Source organism: Scardinius erythrophthalmus (genome assembly GCF_964197995.2).
Source record: "Scardinius erythrophthalmus genome assembly, chromosome: 3".
NCBI lineage: Eukaryota > Metazoa > Chordata > Actinopteri > Cypriniformes > Leuciscidae > Scardinius > Scardinius erythrophthalmus.
This window is the reverse complement of record NC_138223.1, coordinates 15,962,041-15,982,503: the sequence shown is the minus strand read 5'-3', so window position 1 is coordinate 15,982,503 and position 20,463 is coordinate 15,962,041. Positions and strand designations below refer to the sequence as shown.

General features: G+C 36.6%; 1 protein-coding gene across 1 annotated transcript in view; it reads left to right on the top strand.

The window, feature by feature from the left end:
- ndst3 (N-deacetylase/N-sulfotransferase (heparan glucosaminyl) 3) overlaps positions 1–20,463 on the top strand; it is a 75,983-nt gene that overhangs the window by 8,751 nt on the left and 46,769 nt on the right. Inside the window, exons 3-5 of the mRNA XM_081360545.1 lie at positions 12,305–12,392; positions 13,491–13,645; positions 18,609–18,794. Of these exons, the coding sequence (XP_081216671.1) occupies positions 12,305–12,392; positions 13,491–13,645; positions 18,609–18,794 (429 nt within the window). The remainder of the gene's footprint in view (positions 1–12,304; positions 12,393–13,490; positions 13,646–18,608; positions 18,795–20,463) is intronic.

Genomic DNA, 20,463 nt, shown 5'->3' with positions numbered 1-20,463 from the left:
GCATTTATGCAAGTGGAGCTTTCATTTTTATTTATCATGTGTTTCTCAGAAATCGCGCTATGGATAAATCAGCATGATCAAAAACTTGCACGGTCATATTTTTCCTTAAAATAACTAGTCAATAATGTGAATAAAGGGAGGAATTTGATAGCCCGTCGGGCAGGCCGGTTATGAAGCCCGACTGGAAAACACAATAGCCCCGGGACATCGGGCTAGCGATTTTGCGAGCCCTGAAACTGCAGTATTTATGAAGTATTTATGAATTTCATTATGTACACTTGGGTAATATATTGCAGTAATATTTGCCTTTTGGCATGGAATTTTTAATATATGAATATTATTTATATATTTATTAAATAAACTAATCATATTCACTACCATTCAAAAGTTTGGGGTCAGTAAGATTTTTAATAGTTTTGAAAAAAGTACCTTATGCTCACAAAGGCTGCATTTATTTAATCAAATTAGAGTAAAACACTAATATTTTGTAATGCATTTATTTTATATTTAAACAGTTATTTTAAAATAATTGTATTTTTTAATGTATTTTTGAAATGTAATTTATTCCTGTGATGGCAAAGTTCTATTTTCATTAGCTATTACAGCAGTTTTCAGTGTCACACAATGCTTCATAAATCATTCTAATATACTTAATATAAGATATGCAATATATTTTGATTTCATGGTGACTTTAAAAAAAAATCTTTCACCTTGTTTACAGTTTTATTCTTTTTACAGTTTACTTCACTGTGATTTAGGTCACTGTGTAGCATTTTTAATGTATTAAAAAGTTACAGGAAAATGTGTAGAAATACATATCGCAGTTTATATGCTTATGGTTGTAGTAAACCATGGAATGGCTTGAACCATGAACCATGGAAAACCAAGAACGGGAATTTTGATTGCATTTGACATCTTGAATGAATTCTTTTGAATCTTATTGGATACAAAAGCTGTTTGGTTTGGTCGAAATGATGGTTTCTCTGAAACAAATCACTATTTTGCCATTTCAAAGCAAATGCATAAATATTGAGATCTTCTCTAGTACACTTACAGCAGATCGTCTATGTGTGTGTGTGGTGTGTGAGTGTGCATGGTGAGTATGATTCTTGGCTTTGAAGCAGCATATAGATGAGGATTAAAGACAAAGCTGACACTTCTTCAGCTTCACACTGACTTCAACATGTACTGTTAAACAGAATCACAGTGAACAATCACAATATCAAAGCTATACCTGCACACATTCAGCCAGAGACAGAAAGCAGAATCAAAGTGACTCCTGAAGCCTCCCTCTCTCTCATACACACAGACACACACACACACACACACACACACACACACACACACACACACACACACACACACAGATATGGGTTAGAAAACAGGGGAAATGAGAAAGAAGAACAGTACTTAGGCAATCATTTCCGTTCCAGATACATTTTAAGAGAGATAAAGTGATTTAAAGAGACCTGATAAACATAAATACATGATGGTGTCAAGAAGGTCAACAAGCAGAAAGATGGACAAAATAGAACAAAGATACTGAAAGAATTCAGACTTTGACATTATTATTATTTTTACAAGATCTCCTGAGGCCCACGGGACTTGTGTATTTACAGAATAATTTCTTGTGAATTCTCATTTATTCTTCGTTTTGGTGTGAATACCAGAGCAGTTTAAAGTGACATTTGAATATTGAATATTTCTATAAACTTTTGAAAACCATATACAGAAAAGTAGCAGAAAATATGTCTGAACTTATTGCACAGTTATCTCAAATTCGGCCCTCAAGTGCTCATTGTATCAACCAGTTCCTTGTTAACATGACTTTTCTTCCCTGAGGACTGATAAACTACCCTGTGAGCCTTTACTCCCGAAATTTGTCAGATTAGAGCTTGCCAGATTGAGCAAGTGCTTTCCAGTTTTGTGTGCAATACGCATCAGACTGTGGGTGGTTCATGCTGTTTGTGAATAAAATAGCTTAAATGTGGAACTAACTGTCTTTTTGGTTATAATTATGCTAAATATTTAATTGCATTTGTTCAGTGACACATTGTAAAATTTGGATACATTTTGATACCTTCACATTTGATATTATCAGTATGTAACAATTAGAACAATGTACAGCAGTGTACTACTGTAGCTGACTAGCCAATGACAAGGTTGAAGGTGAAGGAAGCAAGAATTCAAGCAAGAATTCTGAGTACACACATCACACATCAGCTTTGCAGTCTGCGCTCCCAACATGTGGCACAGTTGAACTTGCTTGTTTTCCTTTCCAATACCATCTCTTTCCTCTCTAATCTAAGTAAATTGCCACACCAACTTGGACAGCCACTTGCTTCTTAGCATTTCTGGCAAGTCCCAAGCTCAGTGGCAATTTCTTATGTATTTTGGGAGGTAAACAGACTCTGCTTATCGGTAAAAGCCCCAGGTAAGAGATTTTGTAATTTGTGGACCTTGTCAGTGCTTGATTGTGTGTGCTGTGCTATGCTAGCAAGATGACAGATTTAAAGAATGCTGTATAATGTGATTGTGAACAGTGCAATAATTTTGGTAGTTTAAAAGTCACGTGAACCTGACACTTTTAGAGCAGATTGAAACAGAGGCATCAGTCTGATGTTAAATCTGAGATTCAGGAGGTCAAATACAGAGCAACCAGAGAAAAACTCACACACCAGACCTATTTTCAGAAAGTATTGATCCAATGATATTTCTGCTCTGAGTAAGATGGAGCTGGTGTGTGTGTGTGTGTGTGTGTGTGTGTGTGTGTGTGTGTGTGTGTGTGTGTGTGTGTGTTTCCGTTAAAAGGCTACGTAGGTTGCTAAGCAGCTGTCTTCATTTTCAGCCGCACACTCACATCAACAACACACTCACATGTGTGTCCTCTCGCACTTGACACATTATGAGCTTTATTGGGGAAGCTACATGCCAAGCTACGCATCATTTAAAGCTACCCTTAAGAAAGAGGTAATAAAAATAGTTAATAAATAATGAAATGTATCTAACTACTTTAAAGATATGGTAACATTATATTTTAAATTATATAATTACTGGATATGATTGAGTACTAAGGACAAAACAAAAACAAAGAATATCCATTAGGGCATCAACCTTAGTATACAGTATTAATATGCATACAATTACACAAAAAAAACAGCATAATTTAAATAAATGAGTTTAATTCATAGTGATGAACAGCAGTACCATAACTAAATTAATTATTTTATTTTGCTAGAGAAAAGATGTAAATTATAATTGAATCAGTCAATGTAATTTTTTAACACTTAATTAAATTAAAGTCTGAAAGTAACTGACTTGCTAAAATGAATCATATTGGGGGGGGGGGCTATACAGTTCTTTTGTTTTTTTACTTTTACTATTTTCAAGACTAAAAATCATTCTTAAATATGCAATGAAACATTATCTATGTTAGCCGGCTGACAATCAGCAGAATTTGTGAGAACAATGTGAATTCATGGCAAAAAGAAATGTTTAAAGTTTGCAAGGCATGAAAACGTCTAGGTTACTAATGTAACCCCTATTCCCTGAAGGAGGGAATGGAGATGTTACGTCAGAACTGAATAACCACTACTTTTAGGGATCAGGTGGTGATCCTGCAAGTGCTTCCCCTGGAGGAGGCAGACCCAGCCCTTGCTTTGCTCTGTCCTGTTCCTGCTTTGCACCTATACTGTACGTGGACCGAACACAGAGCTTCAGGACCTCAGAACAGTTCTAGGTCTGTTATGGAGGCCAGCAGATGAGAAAGGCTGTCTCCAAGCAGAGGTTTGCCCACTGGATAGTAGACGCCATAGTCTTTGCATATCAGGCCCAAGACCAGCCGTGCCCCCTTGGGGCGAGGGCTCACTCCACTCGGAGTGTTGCCTCCTCCTGGGCGTTGGCACACGGCGCCTCGCTAGCAAACATTTGTAGACCTGCGGGCTGGGCGACACCTAACAAGTTTGAGAGGTTTTGTGTACTCATGTACTTGCCACAAGTAGCGAGGAGCCTAGTACAGGATATGTGCGGGGCGGAGTTCCCATTGCAAATCTTGCACGCCAATGTCCTTTGGCTCGTTTAGTTTACACTCGAAGGTGATTAGGCTCTCAGGTGAGATCCCAATTCATCAGTTCAGTTCTGATGTAATGTATGTATATGAACACAGCTGTGGCCCAATAGAGTAGTAGGCTATTGTTTCATTAAATAAAGTTGTGCTATTTTGATAAGATGCCGTGTAAATATTCATGGATAGTGAAAGAGAGACAGAAAAAAGAAGGGGAAACAGTAAGCTGTGTTGCTGAGAAAGGAGTGTTGCTGTGACAACAATATGTTTGGCATTTGTGTGGGATTATTTCTTTTTTCCAACCATACTTTTCTTTTCACCTTTATTTTTGTCTTCTTATCCCTTTCATCCCCCCTCCCCCCTACCCTGCTGTTTGTATATAAATTTTTTTTACAAGCTTTAGCATTCGCCCCTGTTTTTTACCTGCTTAAAAAAAACATGGCTTATCTAATCGAGCCCATCCTCTCTGCGTCCGTATCATAGTTCATGCCCATTCTAATCCAGATCTTACCCAAAAAAAGAGCTTGGAAGTGCTTTGTGCATTTTGGGCGGATGTGTTAAAGTCTTGTTTCGATGCCCCGAGTCAGCAAGTGTACATGAAAACAAACACGAAATGCATAGCTGTCATTTCCTGCTTCTCAGTTCAGATGCAGTGTTTTTGGTTGCAGCCATAGATCTCAGATTCCTGAAGAAAAGTTTGTTTGCAGAGTTTGAAGTTTGTCTGAAAATTTGCACACCTACATTTGTGAACACGACATAATAGTAACAGCATCAGAAGAATCATTTCCATTCAAACTGATAGGCATGTGCCTTCTCAAATTTCTGAGCCAAGTGGATTTTGAATGCAACTTCCAAAGGAAAATAATATGTGTATCTTTTGATGATAAAGTTGCATGATTACTGTAGGTTCAAAAAGTATAAAATGCTGTGGCAGAATTTTTTTAGTCACCCTAATAGTGATTGAATTTCACATATCAGAATTGCTGTTTTCCAGAAGAACATGCATGTAATCACTTGCTGTTTAGTTTATTGTATTACATAAAAAGGGTTTATTTAAAAAAATAAAAATAAAAGTATGCACTAGATTGGAATTTGAATCCGGGTCTCTTTGCACACTAAACAAAAACCATACAACCAGACTAACCAGACTGAATGACTTATCTTGTCTTTGGCGTCAAGTGAGCTCATTTTGTCAATGGTGCTCCTTGAAACAAAGTGCATGCCATCCCTAAATTTGTGTTTTTGCTGAGATTAATAAATGTAAACTAAAAATGAATAATAAATAAATCACTGTTCAAACTGCTTATAAAAGAAATCAGCATGTGATATTTTATGGCCTTGGGGTTTTATACCTCAGGTACCAGATAGTGAATAATTTTAGATTTTTTTTTAAATCACAGCTTACAAGAATATTCAGCTTTCTGAGCCTCCATACGCCCCCTTGAGGAAAACCACTTCTGGTCCCAGGAACCAGTGCAATGTCACACACAACTCTACATGATTTAGATGGTTTCTTCTTGCCGTTGTATTCTCCAAAAATAAAAATGCACACACGTAAAAACCTAAATGACAGACTTAACTGTTTGTTTGTTTGTTTTTCTTCAGTAATCTGAAGGGTTCACCGAGGTAGATTAATGGGCTTGTATATGCGCATGCTCTTTTTTCTTATGGCCTCAGGAATAAGCAATGATTTCATGTCCAATAAATATTACATGTGGAGCCTTTCCCGGTTCCCCTGGTGCACGCACACACATGTACACATATGCACACAGTCTGCCTTTAAAAAGCAGATTTGATCCACAGCAGACCGTGTTGAGCTTTTTGGCTTTAGAAAGTCATTAAACACAGACCTAACATGAACTGAGGTAAACCAGATAGATAGATAGATAGATAGATAGATAGATAGATAGATAGATAGATAGATAGATAGATAGATAGATAGATAGATAGATAGATAGATAGATAGATAGATAGATAGATAGATAGATAGATAGATAGATAGATAGATAGATAGATGGTTTGTTAGTAATTTTAGTATTTAAGAAACATGTTGCTAACAAAACTCTAGAAATGGCTGTCTCTTTCTTTCTTTGTCTCTCTCTCTCTCTCTCTCTCTCTCTCTCTCTCTCTCTCTCTCTCTCTCTCTCTCTCTCTCTCTCTCTCTCTCTCTCTCTCTCTTCTCTCTCTTTCCCTCTCTCTCTCTCTGTCATTCTCTGGGGGCATGTTCGTCTTCTTGCCTGCCCAGATGTCTTCAGCTATTTGTCAGCATTTCAACAGGTCCCCTCCTCCTCCCCTCCACCACTCTCACTCTTTTCTCCCTCTTTCCCTCTCTCTCTATCTCTCCCCAGTGAGGAATCGATCAGTGCTTTCAGGTCATTAACATGCATCTCTGTCACTCTATCTTCTCCCTGATCGGCCCTCAATGTCAGCAGAGAGTCGCTAGAAGAGAGGAGTGAAACAGAATAACATTCAGATTCAGATGAAAGTGTGAAGGATAAGAAGAGATAATGTAAGAACCCAAAAGAAGACAGTGAGTTTGAAGGGAGCAAGAAATAAAGAATGAGTGATAAACATACACTCGTCTTGTCATGGATGTGTGTTTTTATCCCTCGCCAGAGGGTCGTCTGCATATGTATATGTAATGAAAGGAAGCACAGCTGTGGTTGCAATCCTTAAATATAATTTGCTCTCTCTGCAGTCTCTGCAATAAAAAACAGTCAATCTGATTAACTCTGCTTATCAGTCCATTTCTCCCCCTCACTGTTCTTTTATGAGAATCTAAACACCATGAATTAAGTGATACAGTCAAGGGCGTAGATTTGGTTTGAACATTGGGGGGGTTGAAGTTTGGGTATGCCTCCTGATATTGTGATCATGTTATAAATATTGGGGGGGTTGTAATGCATAGATTTAAATATTGGGGGGGTTATCTCCCCCCCCATCCCCCCCACAAACTACGCCCCTGGATACAGTACTGTTTGATAGTTTTTGGGGAAACGTTTGGAATTATTGACTGTCTCTGTTAACCCTCTGTTGCACAGTGACCCTCTGTTGATGAGTAACAATCACATTTTCTTTACTTTGTAAACACATGATGCATAAGAGAATAATAATAGGTTCAATAATGACTTATAATTAACGTTTGAAAATGTTTAACGTTCTAAATTAAATGTGTTATGAGGCATTGTTTAAAGATCTTTGTTGCCTCGATGCAACATTGTGTTACAGTGTAATGGATATTAATCTAATGAAGAACACCATGATTGTTAATCAGATGTTTTTAAATATCTACCTTTATAGTAGTTACTTAACATTTAATAAAATAAAGGCCATTTTCATTTGGTTTCTGTCATGTAGCAGATCGTTTTTTATATTCATCATTGGCAAAGTCTTTGATTAATTTCTTTCCATTGTCACATAGTGTTGCCTCCAGGAGAAAGAGCCGCTAAATATTACATTTCAAAAATGTTTTATAATAAACTCTCTAACTTTATATAAATGGGTTCTATTTTATGCAAAAAATTTAAACATTGCCTGCAGTTAAAGGCAATTCTGCAAAAAGTCTTATGAAACTGTCCATACTGCACACCTGTACTGAGCAAGTGAATTATGCATCTCTCCATTACGTCTTAAGGGCACTGATTAAATTTCTGTGGAGGAAAAGTCAGTAGAATGCACTTTCCTTGAAGAAACCCTATCTTTCTACGCTCTGATTACTTTGTCTGATTACTAGCTCGCTGGATCGGAGCATACGTGGTTACTTATTAGGCTGAAGCTGATAAATGAATTCAAATGAGTGATTCTACTTCAGTTCATCTAAGGCATTTTTGGTCAACCTAAGACAATAAGTTGATGAGCTTAATTGTGTGCGATGCGATCTCTATTTTAAGTTGGCAAAGACGGTTTGTAAGAGTGGCAATGAATCTTATGTGGATGTGTGTGTTTTCTGGATGCTTCTAGTGCCACAAGTATCCAGGCACAGCATCTGGATTAGTGCAGGCCACAGAAGTGATGCCAACCCTAATCTTGGCAGAAATACCCATTCATAGTGGCTGATGTTGGCACCATAAGTTCTCAACCCTTGTGTGCTTTGTGAATGCTAGAAAACTGCCAAGAACAATTATAAAGAAATATATTTTAGAAAAAAAATATATATATATAATTTATAAAATAATTATATTTTATAAAGCTTATCCAGTTTTGTGGAATAACAACAAATAAATAGGCTATGTTTACATAAATATTAAATTACAAATATGAACTGTTTGTTTTAATTCCTGTCTTTGGCGGTTGGTCTTGTGCTTCTGAAAGTTTGGTCATAACATTTGTGGTAAAAAAAATGTAAATGTTCGTATTAAAAGCTAATATTTTAATAAATACGCTGCCTCAATTAATGATAATGTTAGCATATTTTAAATGAAATGAAATGTTGTTTTCATTTTTTCAGCAATACTCTTGATAGGCTTCAGTGCGGCAAATGCAACTCTCACATTTCAAATAAAGGTTTATTGTCTAGATTTGTTCCATGACAATTACGATAATTTCGCATTTATATATTAGACAGTTCAGGCAATGTCAATAGTATGACTCATGATTGGGGTGGATGAAATTATATTGTATTGTTATAATATAATATAAATTAATCATATTAAATTTCATGAGATGTTCAAACTTCATATTTCACACCTTGTGCAAAACTGTTGTGATAAATGTGAACATTTTGCTGTGTGTCAGGTAGGACAGATTCCCAGATTGACCCAGACACAACCTTCTTACCAACCAATCATAGGCCAAACTTCATCAACACCCTAACCATAACCAACTACCGCTGGAGTGAGAGTCAAATGACTGTTTGATAAAATGCTCAATTTACCTTCAAACCTCAAAACAAGAGCCAACAAGAATATCCTACTGGTTTAAAGCGCATAGAGGGTTTGGTCATAATAAATTACAATAAAACACAGATTCTTAAAAATACACTGTTTTAGACTTTTATGACAGCGTACAATGAATCGCCAAGTTGACATGAAGCATCAGAACTATGATGCCATTATGAAGCTACTTTGGCTTATTAATGCATTAATGATTCATATGCACTCTTTTGAAGTGTGCTCAGTAAACGTAAGGAATCGATTTAAGACAGAGCTGTTTAAAACCTAACCTTTAAATAATTAATTTCGCTCTGTTTGTTGCATTTTAATCAAGAGGACCCTGACAGTGGTGGGTAGTGCAGACTATAGAAATGAGCTGAGGAAGTTTCAGTACAACTTTTCCGACATGTTTGTGGCATGTCTTGATATTTTAGATTTGCGTTTTGAAAGACTTGTGCGATTTATGCGTGTATCTGATTGTGCGCGCATGTCACGGCATGCTGAAAGAACGGGAAACTTTGTGTCTGTAAAAATATCCTAGAATAGCTCTGTCTCTCTATCTTTTCCTTCTGTCATCCATTTCAGGTTCACTCTCTCCTCTTATCCTGTCATTCCCCTCCCATCTCTCCTGCACTCTGGTTTGGCGTTGTTATCTTATGATGTCAGATTCCCAAAATCCCAGATTCCCACATCAATATTAAATGTGTTGTCTCTCATTCTTTTATTTGCACTCTTCTCTCTCGCTCCTGCAACAGTATTCATCCCATCTGCCTTTCACTGTTGTCCACTGAATTCCTTTTATGTATTCTTTATATAAAGAGGAGAGAAGGGTAAGATGAGGTAAAGTTTGTTTGTCTCCTATACAAGGAAAACTTAGAGAGAGAAAAAGTATAGAGCTACTTTTTCCAGGCAACTGTATAATTGGATCAAATAAGGCCTATGTCTAATATTGTCTATGACAAGTCTATGACAGAAAGCCACAAACGAATGTTATTTTTTTGTTGTTTTGAATGTGATTCACTTGCTGTTGTGTTGTGGTGCATTCAAATCCTCCTGGGAAGTTCATAGTTACGAGTTGGAAAGTCGTGTTTATGACGTCAGGTACGTTCAAGTCACTTTCGTTGGAGCAAGATGGCGGTGTACTTCTTAATTAACTACACAAAGATACAGAAAGGTTCCTCTTCTAAAAGGAAGAATAAAGAATGTGCATCAGATGTGTTTTGCTTTTATATATTTTTAATTGATTTATGAAGCCTCTGCTAAATACCTAAGTATTCCGCCACATTTCTTACTGACACCCCCCAACTCGTAAAGATCTGGGCTTAAAGAAAATCCAGAGCTTCCCACTCGTATTTACAACATTGTGGTGGCGTTCATGTGTTAAACTCGTAAATATACGATCTTTCCGACTTGACTTAAACACACCATTGCTCATGGTCAGTATAGGTAAGATAAGCTTAGGATGAACAGATCAGTTGAAATTTTCAAATAAAATAAAATTCCACATAAATTATTTCTTGAATCTTTTATTTCTTAGCTGTAATCTGTTTATTAATTACAATATAATAATTGTCATAATTTCCTATGTGCTTTCTTTTATTTACATTGTTATACCTTAAAATAAACCACTCAGAGTTTGTTACTGAGCATTTTGTTACTTAAAGAAAATTTGGACTAAACTGCTCGATTTATATGGATTAGTTTTACGATCTCTTTATGAACCTTTTAAGCGTCAAATTGGTAGTTGCGTCAATGGAGGGATTCATTCTTTGATTCATTTCAAATATCTTCATTTGTGTTTCGAAGATGAATGAAAGTCTTACGGTTTGGCACGACATGAGGGTGAGTGATGACAAGTTTTTCATTTTTGGGTGGACATATACTCATAATTTATGATGAAAACATAAAATACCACTGCAAATACCACAAGTCAAAAAAATTCCAAACATTATAAAAAACAAGTAATAAAAACTCGGTGAGTGTTTTAGCGCAATTTTCTCACCTCATGGGATCACAACACTAAGAGATAGTAAATCTTTTCCTGGATTTTTTTTTTGTGCGTTCCCGAGATTAGACCTTCCTTAACATAATGCCGAAAACCCGAAGTCTCTAGGTGGTCTGGTTGAGGAGTAGATAGAAGTGCAAGATTGGTGCGCACAGAACAGAAATCATGAGTTAACAATCGCAATTTGTCCGGTGGAAAATTGCGCTAAAAATTGTTTCAATAAAAACATTACTGGACTAAAATCTTTGCCAGAATAAAAAAAAACACTCCTTTATGTTGTTCTAATAATTACATATGTCATTAACAGAATCATTATTGTAATACATTGGTTTTAATTAAAATATATTGCTGGAAACAATCAAAAGTCATTAAATGTAAAGATTTTAAATTACTTTGGCAAGTGTAAATTTTGACAAAATGACAAAAAAATTAATAAAAAAAACGGTGCAGTTACCTGGATACAAGAGGTGGGCTAATGTTCTCACAGGTTCATCTTTTCCTCTCTCCCTTACCTTTTTTCCTGCATGCTGAGCCATAAGCCATCAAACATGAGGCCCTATCTCCCGTAAGACACATAACACCCTCCACTCATTATTCAGAAAGGCATCTCATCAAAAGCCTCAGTTTTAGTAATATCACATTACGACATGAACATTGAATTAGATGACAGTTGCTTGTGAGGCCAGATCATTTTAAATTAATGAGCGCTCGATCAAAATGCCACTTTATTAGGTTAAAATGCAAAACGCACATAGACTGGTGCACCCTCACGTGGGTGAGCTGATTCGATTACCAAGATGCGAGTACCTGAGCAGATTTTTTTGCAGTTGTTTAGTTGAATGTAAATAGAATTAATTACCAAAATGTCATCAGGGATAACTGCCACACTCTCACTGGAGGATAAAATCAAATATATTACACCTGTCTCCTGGGTCCCGTCTGTGTGTGTCTGCCTGTGTGCCGGAGTGTGTGTCAGCATATCTTCCTGAGCTCTGTGAGTAATGACTTGATGACACCATCTAAGTCAGCCAACACGCCCCTTCCTGCCTTCTGTGATATTACCATATATCCTACAAAACAGTGACACACACGCTCACACTCGCTGTCAGTTGTCAGACAGATATTGATTGTATTTGCATGGTGTCTTAGGCTAGAAATATATGAGACTGTTTTATTGGAACTGCTGCAATGAGGCACCTGCCAAACCCAAATGCCATTACTCATCCTTGAAAGATCGATCACATCCTTAGATGCATATACACAGACCACGCGCATATATACTACTTCATAATGTTAATGCAAAATAGTTCAATATTGTTGATTGACATATGGACAAATCTAATGTTTGACATTTTTCTTTTTCAGGCTCTTCTGGAAACACAGAACACGTTGAGGTCTTATGTCTCCAACTTCACCTTTAACCTGGGATTTTCTGGGAAATTCTTCCATACAGGTAACTGTGTAGCATACGTGCGTCGGAGTTAAAACATAAAGGGGAAAAATGAATATAACGCATGATTAGTTCTGTAATATTCTGACTGGCATGGTAACAGAACTGCCATAGCAACATTGAAGTTTCTCTAGTTCATTATGTTGGAGATTATGTTCTATTTGTGAACTGTGTATGTGTGTGTTTATGTGGATAACTAAATAATAAAATGTTTTATTGTTGTTGCTGAATACCTTTGCAAATTGTAGCTTATTCTGGCCAAGACCCACCTACTTTTTTGTAAATATGTCTATATGTCTCTTTTTTTTTGGTTTAGTTTTCAATTTTAATTTATTTAGTTTATTTTAGTACTTCAACTGAAAATGAGAAATGTTGCCTTGGTAACTAGCTGAAATAAAAAACATTTTTATATTTTATTCTATTTCAGTAAATGTTTATTTTATTTCGAGTAATAAAAAAGTTTTTAAGCGTTTAAGTTTTGGTGTGTGTGGGGGGGGGGTGTTCTTGTGTATATATGGTTTATGAGGACACAAATGTGTATAATGCCATAGGTATTACTTCCTGTGTTCTTATAAAACAAATGGCTTAAAATAACATACTAAACTGTGTTTTTTTTTTATTCAATGGAGAGTCCACGTAAACTTCATATACAAGTGTGTGTGTGTTAGTGTTAGTGAAGAGTCTGCTTCAGATTAATGCATGCATGATGATGTGTGAAGAAAACTAACACAAAAAAATGAAGAAAAATCAAGTCAAAAAGGCATCATTTCCAATCAAATCTAATTTTGTCAGATTATGTAAAACATTTCATTGCATTTAGAACACATGCTAGCTAAGAAATTCACTTTAGCAAAACAAAGGAGTCATCCAATTTATTCTAAAATCCATCACCATCTTTTTCACCACAGAATGAAATTAAACAAAACAAATATTTGGGCTGTGGTAGAAATGACGATCATTCTTCCATGATGCCATTAGAAACTGTCAATATAGAAACTGAGAGTTTTAGGAATTTAGAAATTTTTTATTAAGGAATGTTTATTTTCTAAAAGTCCACTGCCCCAAAAGAAATACTCAATATGCTAATGTTTGTTTGTGTAGGTACGCAGGAGGAAGATGATGGAGATGATCTGTTGTTGAAATATGTTGATGAGTTCTGGTGGTTTCCTCATATGTGGAGTCATATGCAGCCTCATCTCTTCCATAATGAATCCTCTCTGATGGAACAGATGATCCTGAACAAAGACTTTGCTTTGGTGAGATAAACGACACTTTTTACTTGCCCTTACACAATCACTGAACGAAGCCATCATCCAGGTATTATCATATCCAGTGAAAAATACTCATTCACCTAAGGAACCATTAGCCCGACAGCGAGTCATGTACATGATAGCACCAGACAAATCAGATGTCAAATAGACGTTTAGAAGATGTCTTTAAGATGTAATGATTTAGAATGATTTAGAATGTATGTTAAACTGACATCTTCCAAACGTCTATTTGACATCTGACAGGAAACGTCCTATAGACGTATTGCAGATGAGCAAACACTCTTCTAAATACGTCTTCCAGATGTAAAATGCACATCAAATAGTCCGTGCTATCTGGGGTGTCATTTACTGAGAGAAAATGAACACTAATTTTGCATGTTTTACAGGTGCTTTGAGACTTCAGTTGTTGCTCAAATAGAGAAGTGCCTCTTATGATTTTGACAGAATCATTGAAACCTACACATGAACGGGGAGGGGTGTGAGCGTGTGTGTGCTCTCACTTAGTTATCTCTCAGTAACACTCCTGCATTTATTTGCCCCCCTTTTTCTGTGAAGCAGCACTCTCATGCCACACTCAAAGACACTTTTCCAGCAGAATGTAATACTCTGACACATATATTTACCCTTCATGTATTACAGAGTGACACGCATACTGTAAATGGATGCGAGCAACCAAAGTGCAAATCCGGCTCATTCCATCTCCTGATCCCTTCTACTCTTCAGCTCCTTATCTTTCCCTGTATGATATATATATATATATACATATATATATATATATATATGCCCTATAAGACATAACAAGTGAATTTCAAAGAAAAATAATCTAGCTGTAAGCTGGCACACTAAGGGGTGATCATTGGCATTCCTCATTATCACACAGCCTGTTTTATGTAGTTATGAGCTGTTTGGAAGCCAAACACTGCAGCTGAACCTTTAGAGAGGATATCTTCATGATCCAGTGAACAAGTAAACTGTCGTGCAAGTAAACTATCCATCCATTGTGCTGTGCAGTGCCACTCATGCACGTTTGATGCAATTTGGTCAGTTATTTTGTTTCTTTTTGCTCTCAAAAGTACACTTTGTATGTTACTGCAAGACATGTTTTAAAACATGTATACACTATATGGATAAAAGTATTGGGAAAATCCTCTTAATTATTTAATTCAGGTTTTCAATCAGACCCATTGCCTCAGGTGTCACAGCCGTACAGTCTGCATTTGTAAACATTTGTGAAAAAATGGGTCATTCTGAAGAGCTCAGTGAGTTCAAGCATGGTACCATGATAGGATGCCACCTTTGCAGTTTGTGAAATTCCATGGTCAACTGTAAGTGGTATTATTGGAAAGTGGAAGCATTTAGGAACGAAGTGGGGTCCCCGAGTGCTGAGGCGCATGGTGTGTAATAGTCACCAACACTGACAACGCTGATTCCATAGCTGAAGAGTTCTAAACTTCCACTGGTATTAATATCAGCACAAAAACTGTGCGGCGGGAGCTTCATGGAATAGATTTCCATAGCCGAGCAGATGCATGCAAGCCTCACATCACTAAGTAACAATGCCAAGCATCAAATGGGTGGTGTAAAGCACGCCGCCACTGGACTCTGGAGCAGTGAAAACGTGTTCTTGGCGAAAACTTGATTGACGAATCACACTTCTCTGTTTGACATTCTGATGGGTGAGTCTGGGTTTGGCGGATGCCAGGAGAACATTGCATACCTGACTGCATTGTGCCAACTGTAAAGTTTGGTGGAGAAGGGATAATGGTAAGGGCCTGTTCATTTTTGACAATGCTATGCTTCCACCTTAGTGGGAACAGTTTTGGGAAAGCACTTTTCTATTCCAGCATGACTGTGCCCCAGTGCACAAAGCAAGGTCCATAAAGACATGGCTGGAAGAGTTTGGTGTGGAAGAACTTGACAGGCCCACACAGAGCCCTGGCCTCGACCCCATCAAACGCCTTTTGGATGAACCGAAATGGAAATTGCAAGCCATCCTTCTCATCCAACATCAGTGTCTGATCTCACAAATGCTCTAATGGATGATTGGGGCACAAAATTCCCACAGAAACACTCCTTCTTGTGAAAATGTTGTGGAAAGCCTTCCCAGAAGAGTGGAAGCTGTTCTTGCTGAAATAGGGGGACCAACACCATATTAATGTATATGTATTTAGAATGTGATGCCACCCCTGTTGGCGTAATGGTCAGGTGTCCCAATACTTTCGTCCTTATAGCTTATATAAATGTATATGCGCAGCAAGGTATTGTAGATGGTTGTGTGCTCACTAGCTGTCTAGGGTTCATCTGTACTGTTAGGCTGTATGTTAAAATCACTGTCATTTGGCAGTTTGAATATTAGAAAAACAGCCATGTGATGTGATCAGTGGAATGAGTGATAAACAACAGAGCGTAAAGTGCCCCTGCTGGAAGTCACAAACAAGCACAGATTCCGTCTGAAAGCATAACCGCCAGCTAAATTATCATTTGAGTCATGCGCCACAGCTTGAGCAGTTTAGCTAAAAAATTAAGTTTTAACCAAGCTCTTTTGAAAACAATAGTCTGGTTTATCTATAGTATTATTATCTCAGTTGTTTATCCCTCACCCCCATTATCGTTTTCAATATCATTTCGTCTTTATCTTTAAAGAGGCCATCATATTACAATGAACTTTGAGTGGCTTTTAGTGTGTTTATCCATCTAAGAAATTGAAATATTAGAACTCAAATAGGCTAATATCTCTTTCACTGTGGGTATGTTTGTGTTTAACTGTTTTGGTAAGGAACTATCTACCATTTTAACTACATTTTCAGTAGCATCAAGCTACTTTTTCCAACAAGTACAGTAGTAATGTAGTGTGACAAAACACTGCATCACAGTTTCTGCATTACATTGTTTGCTTTAGATCTGAGGCAATAATCATTCATATTCTCCTAAACGTTCTTCTACAATGCCGAATTACAGCTTTAGTGATTCGAAACTGAACCAGATTTTTTAAAAAACGATTGACATATTCAAACATTTGCTCAGAAGATAAGTCTCTGGTGCTATTGTGCGTCTTTTTATATCAAAGTATTTAATTAAACAATGCTGTTCATCAATTTTTTGTTGAATAGTGTATGTATTCTCATCATTTTTAATTGCAACAACATCTCTTCTCTTCTCTGATGATGTGTTTACTGGCGTGAGAGTGGGACGTCCTGTCACTCACATGAGATTAGAGCAATAACAAACCACAACCATCCAATGATCCAATCAATTCCTGATGGACAAAATCAAGTCCCGCACTACAAATTTTCTTGTTCATGAAGCCGTTTCACTCATATACGTCACGATATGGAAGAAAATACTTTCGCATCTTCTGGTTCATGCCGATTTTAAACATGATTCATTTATTCAATAAGCATGATTGTTTTTGTCGCAGACCCTGATTTTCAATTTTAAAATAGGAAAGTGCTTCAAATGTCTCTATGTTCAGGTTTTGCCTACATTATGAGGACCAATGTTCTGACAAGGATAATAAAACCTGAAATCAACTACATTTTGGGGAGCAGCCAACAGTCCCAGCAAGGAAAAAAGCTCAATAAATATACTAAATAATGCCTTAATTAAGATTTAAATATGCAGAAATTATGAAAATAGAAAATATAGAAGTAGAAAATATCATTATAGATGCCAATGGAAATTCTCTAACATGATATAAATATAAACGTGTATGTGTGTGTTGTTTTGCAATGTAATGGTATTATAGTATAGTATAGTATAGTGACAGATTATTTCTTCTGTATTGTGACGTGCATCCGAGTGAAACAAACTATTGAAGAAAAGAAATGTAGAGTGGGGTCTTGGTTCAATTCATTGGTTGTTGATGAGATGTGACATAAAAATTAAACCATTAAAAATTTATAAAATGAGTTTCCTTAATACAATTTTAGAGCTGACATTAGGATCTGCTCAAAATCTGTGGCAATCAACAAATAGCAAACTTCCAAACTTTCCCATGAAAAATCTCCTACATGAGTGACCAAGGTCAAGCACTTAGCATGCGCTTGACTCTGGGCGCTGAGTTAAACAGACTAGTGTCTGTCAGCTCAGAGGGCAGAGACTGTGAGAGTCAAGCTGACAGAGAATTTTAATGGGCCACGAGCAGAAGTTTGATAATCTAGAGAAGACAGCTTTGATTTGCCTTTGTTGGTTTGGGGGCTTGATTAAATCAGAGCTGTGCAGCTAACAGATGAGTGTACATGAGAGGATGGAGGATGTGGGTGGTTTTCTCTGTATGTGTGTGTGTGTGTGCGCACACAAAATCTCTTGAGGGAAAATCTATGGATTACTGGATCGTCATGATATGGAAGTTAAATCTGAAATTTCACCTCAAAATACAGTTATCGACTCAGCTGTTCTTTAGACGTCTATTATCTCACCTATCTGATTTTAATTAGTTAGCCTAGAGAAATTTAAAAATGAAAATGGATTTTTCATAAAAAATCATAAAGTCTTGAATCAATAGCTCTGAGGTAGCTCTGTGTAACTCTGAAGATAAGTGTGAATGTGTGTTAAGGAGAGCTCCAGCTATATAAATGTGTGTGCGTCTGTTTCTGAGAAAAGGGATTTTTGGTTATTTTGTTTTCTCAAGCACTCAACGGATAAAAATATGTATATATCACAATGTGTTCTATGCAAAAATCTTCTTTTTTTTGTCATAACCTGCAACAATAGATTTCTGAAGGATTTCTGAAGGATCATGTGACACTGAAGAGTTATGGCTACACTATAACTCCAGTGTATACAGTGTATACACTGTAGTAATACACTTCTAAGTAGGCTACATCTGTACTCTGTTACTTGTGACCATCCCTATGTATGTGTTTTTATGAAAGATTGTATTATGCTTGAGTTTGCGCTTGACATCCAAATATAAAGTATATTTATTGGTGTGTATTTCTCATTACAGGAGCATGGTATTCCAGTAGATCTTGGATATGCCGTGGCCCCTCATCATTCTGGTGTTTATCCAGTCCATATTCAGCTGTATGAGGCTTGGAAGAAAGCATGGGGGATACGAGTGACCAGTACTGAGGAATACCCACACCTCAAACCTGCACGTCACCGCAAGGGATTCATTCATAACAACATCATGGTACGGTTCATATAGAGGACACGCTTTGAAAGATTTCTGTGTGGTGTAAAAAAGTATGACAAATAATTAATGTAGCATAAAATGCATTTTTCCTGCGATCAGATTCACAGGAAATAATATACCATACACTTGAAAGTTTAAATAAGAGATGGAAAATGTAATAGTTTATTATTTAATATTTTATTTTCACATCCACAGGCAGTCATACAAGATCCTATACCCTATTTCTCAATGTCTGATTAAACTGTAATGTTATCATATTTTGTTCTACTGTAGCTTACCAAAATAACTTTTCTTCACACATTAATTATATGCTAGTAGGCTAAGCTGTCAATAATACACTTTCATACACAACATCAATGATTGTGGATGGGGCTCCGCCTCATGCTTAGTATAGTGCCGTGTGAAAAATGCAGTGAGACTTGCCTGCTAGAGACTGCCAAAATACAAGCAACAGCTATGAACAGCTATAAATCAATGAAACACACACACACTCCAAAAGAATTAATGATGACACACTGGGACTCAGATGAAATACCCCATAGTGCATTCACCACAGTCAAATCTATTAGTGGTACACACACACAGATTTTGACTAGATGTCCCTAACTGCAGCATTGAATCAATTTTTTAAATAGCTTTTTGGTGTCTCTGTCTCTCATTTCTGGTCCAAGGCTTTCTGGTTATCTGAAGATTCCTCCTAAAAGCATAGTTCACCTTAAAATGAAAGTTTTGTCATAATTTACAGTCCTGCACATGGGCGGATACCTGACAGGTGAACCGCTAATATTCAGTGTAACGTGGTATAAAGTTTTGTACCGTTAAGCATTATGGCCAACCGCGCTGAACTGAAGTGATTGACAGCTTCAGTGATTATATAGGGATCATTCTTTGCTCGCTTTCTGTATATAGTCTATTCACAATTTGAATACGTTTTATTTTTCATGCTGCTAAGAGGACCAACAGCAATGTTTTTAAGAGAGACAACTGCATTCTAATGCGGCTGCGGTTCGGGTTACAGTCTTCGTCAAACGGGTTGAGTATGGAATTAAATTAGCGTTGCTGTCGGAAAACGGGTCGGTTGTTCTGTTAAGTAATGTAGGGGCAGATGCAGGTTTACCAAACAGGACCCGTGCAGGATTCTGCCCTCGTGTAATGTCCTAAACCTTTCTTCTGTGGAACACAAATGGAGATGTTGACATTCTGCCTAAAATCTCCTCAAGAAAGAAAGTCATACATATACATTTGGAACAAGGAATGATGTACAGTAAATGATAAAATACAGAAGTAAAATTTTGCATATATAATGATAGATAATAGATTATATATAACAACATCTCTTGAATTCATTTTATTTGTCTTACCTAACTGGCAAATCGGGATTTTTTTTTTAGGTCAAAGCATAAACTTTATTAAATTTAGTTAGATTTATGCTTGAAATAAGAAAAAGCTATTTGCTTTTTTAAAAAAAAGAAACAACTTTTAATAGTTTTTGCAATTTTAAGCTGTTTAGATATTTTAATATAAAACAGAAAAATACTGATTAAGAAAATGAGTTCTTAAAATGCAGTGCAATATCTTTCATAACTCTTATGAAACAGCAAGAATTAATGCACCCGTTATTTGATTCTTATGAACTTGTGACTTTTTATTTTTTTATTTCATAGAA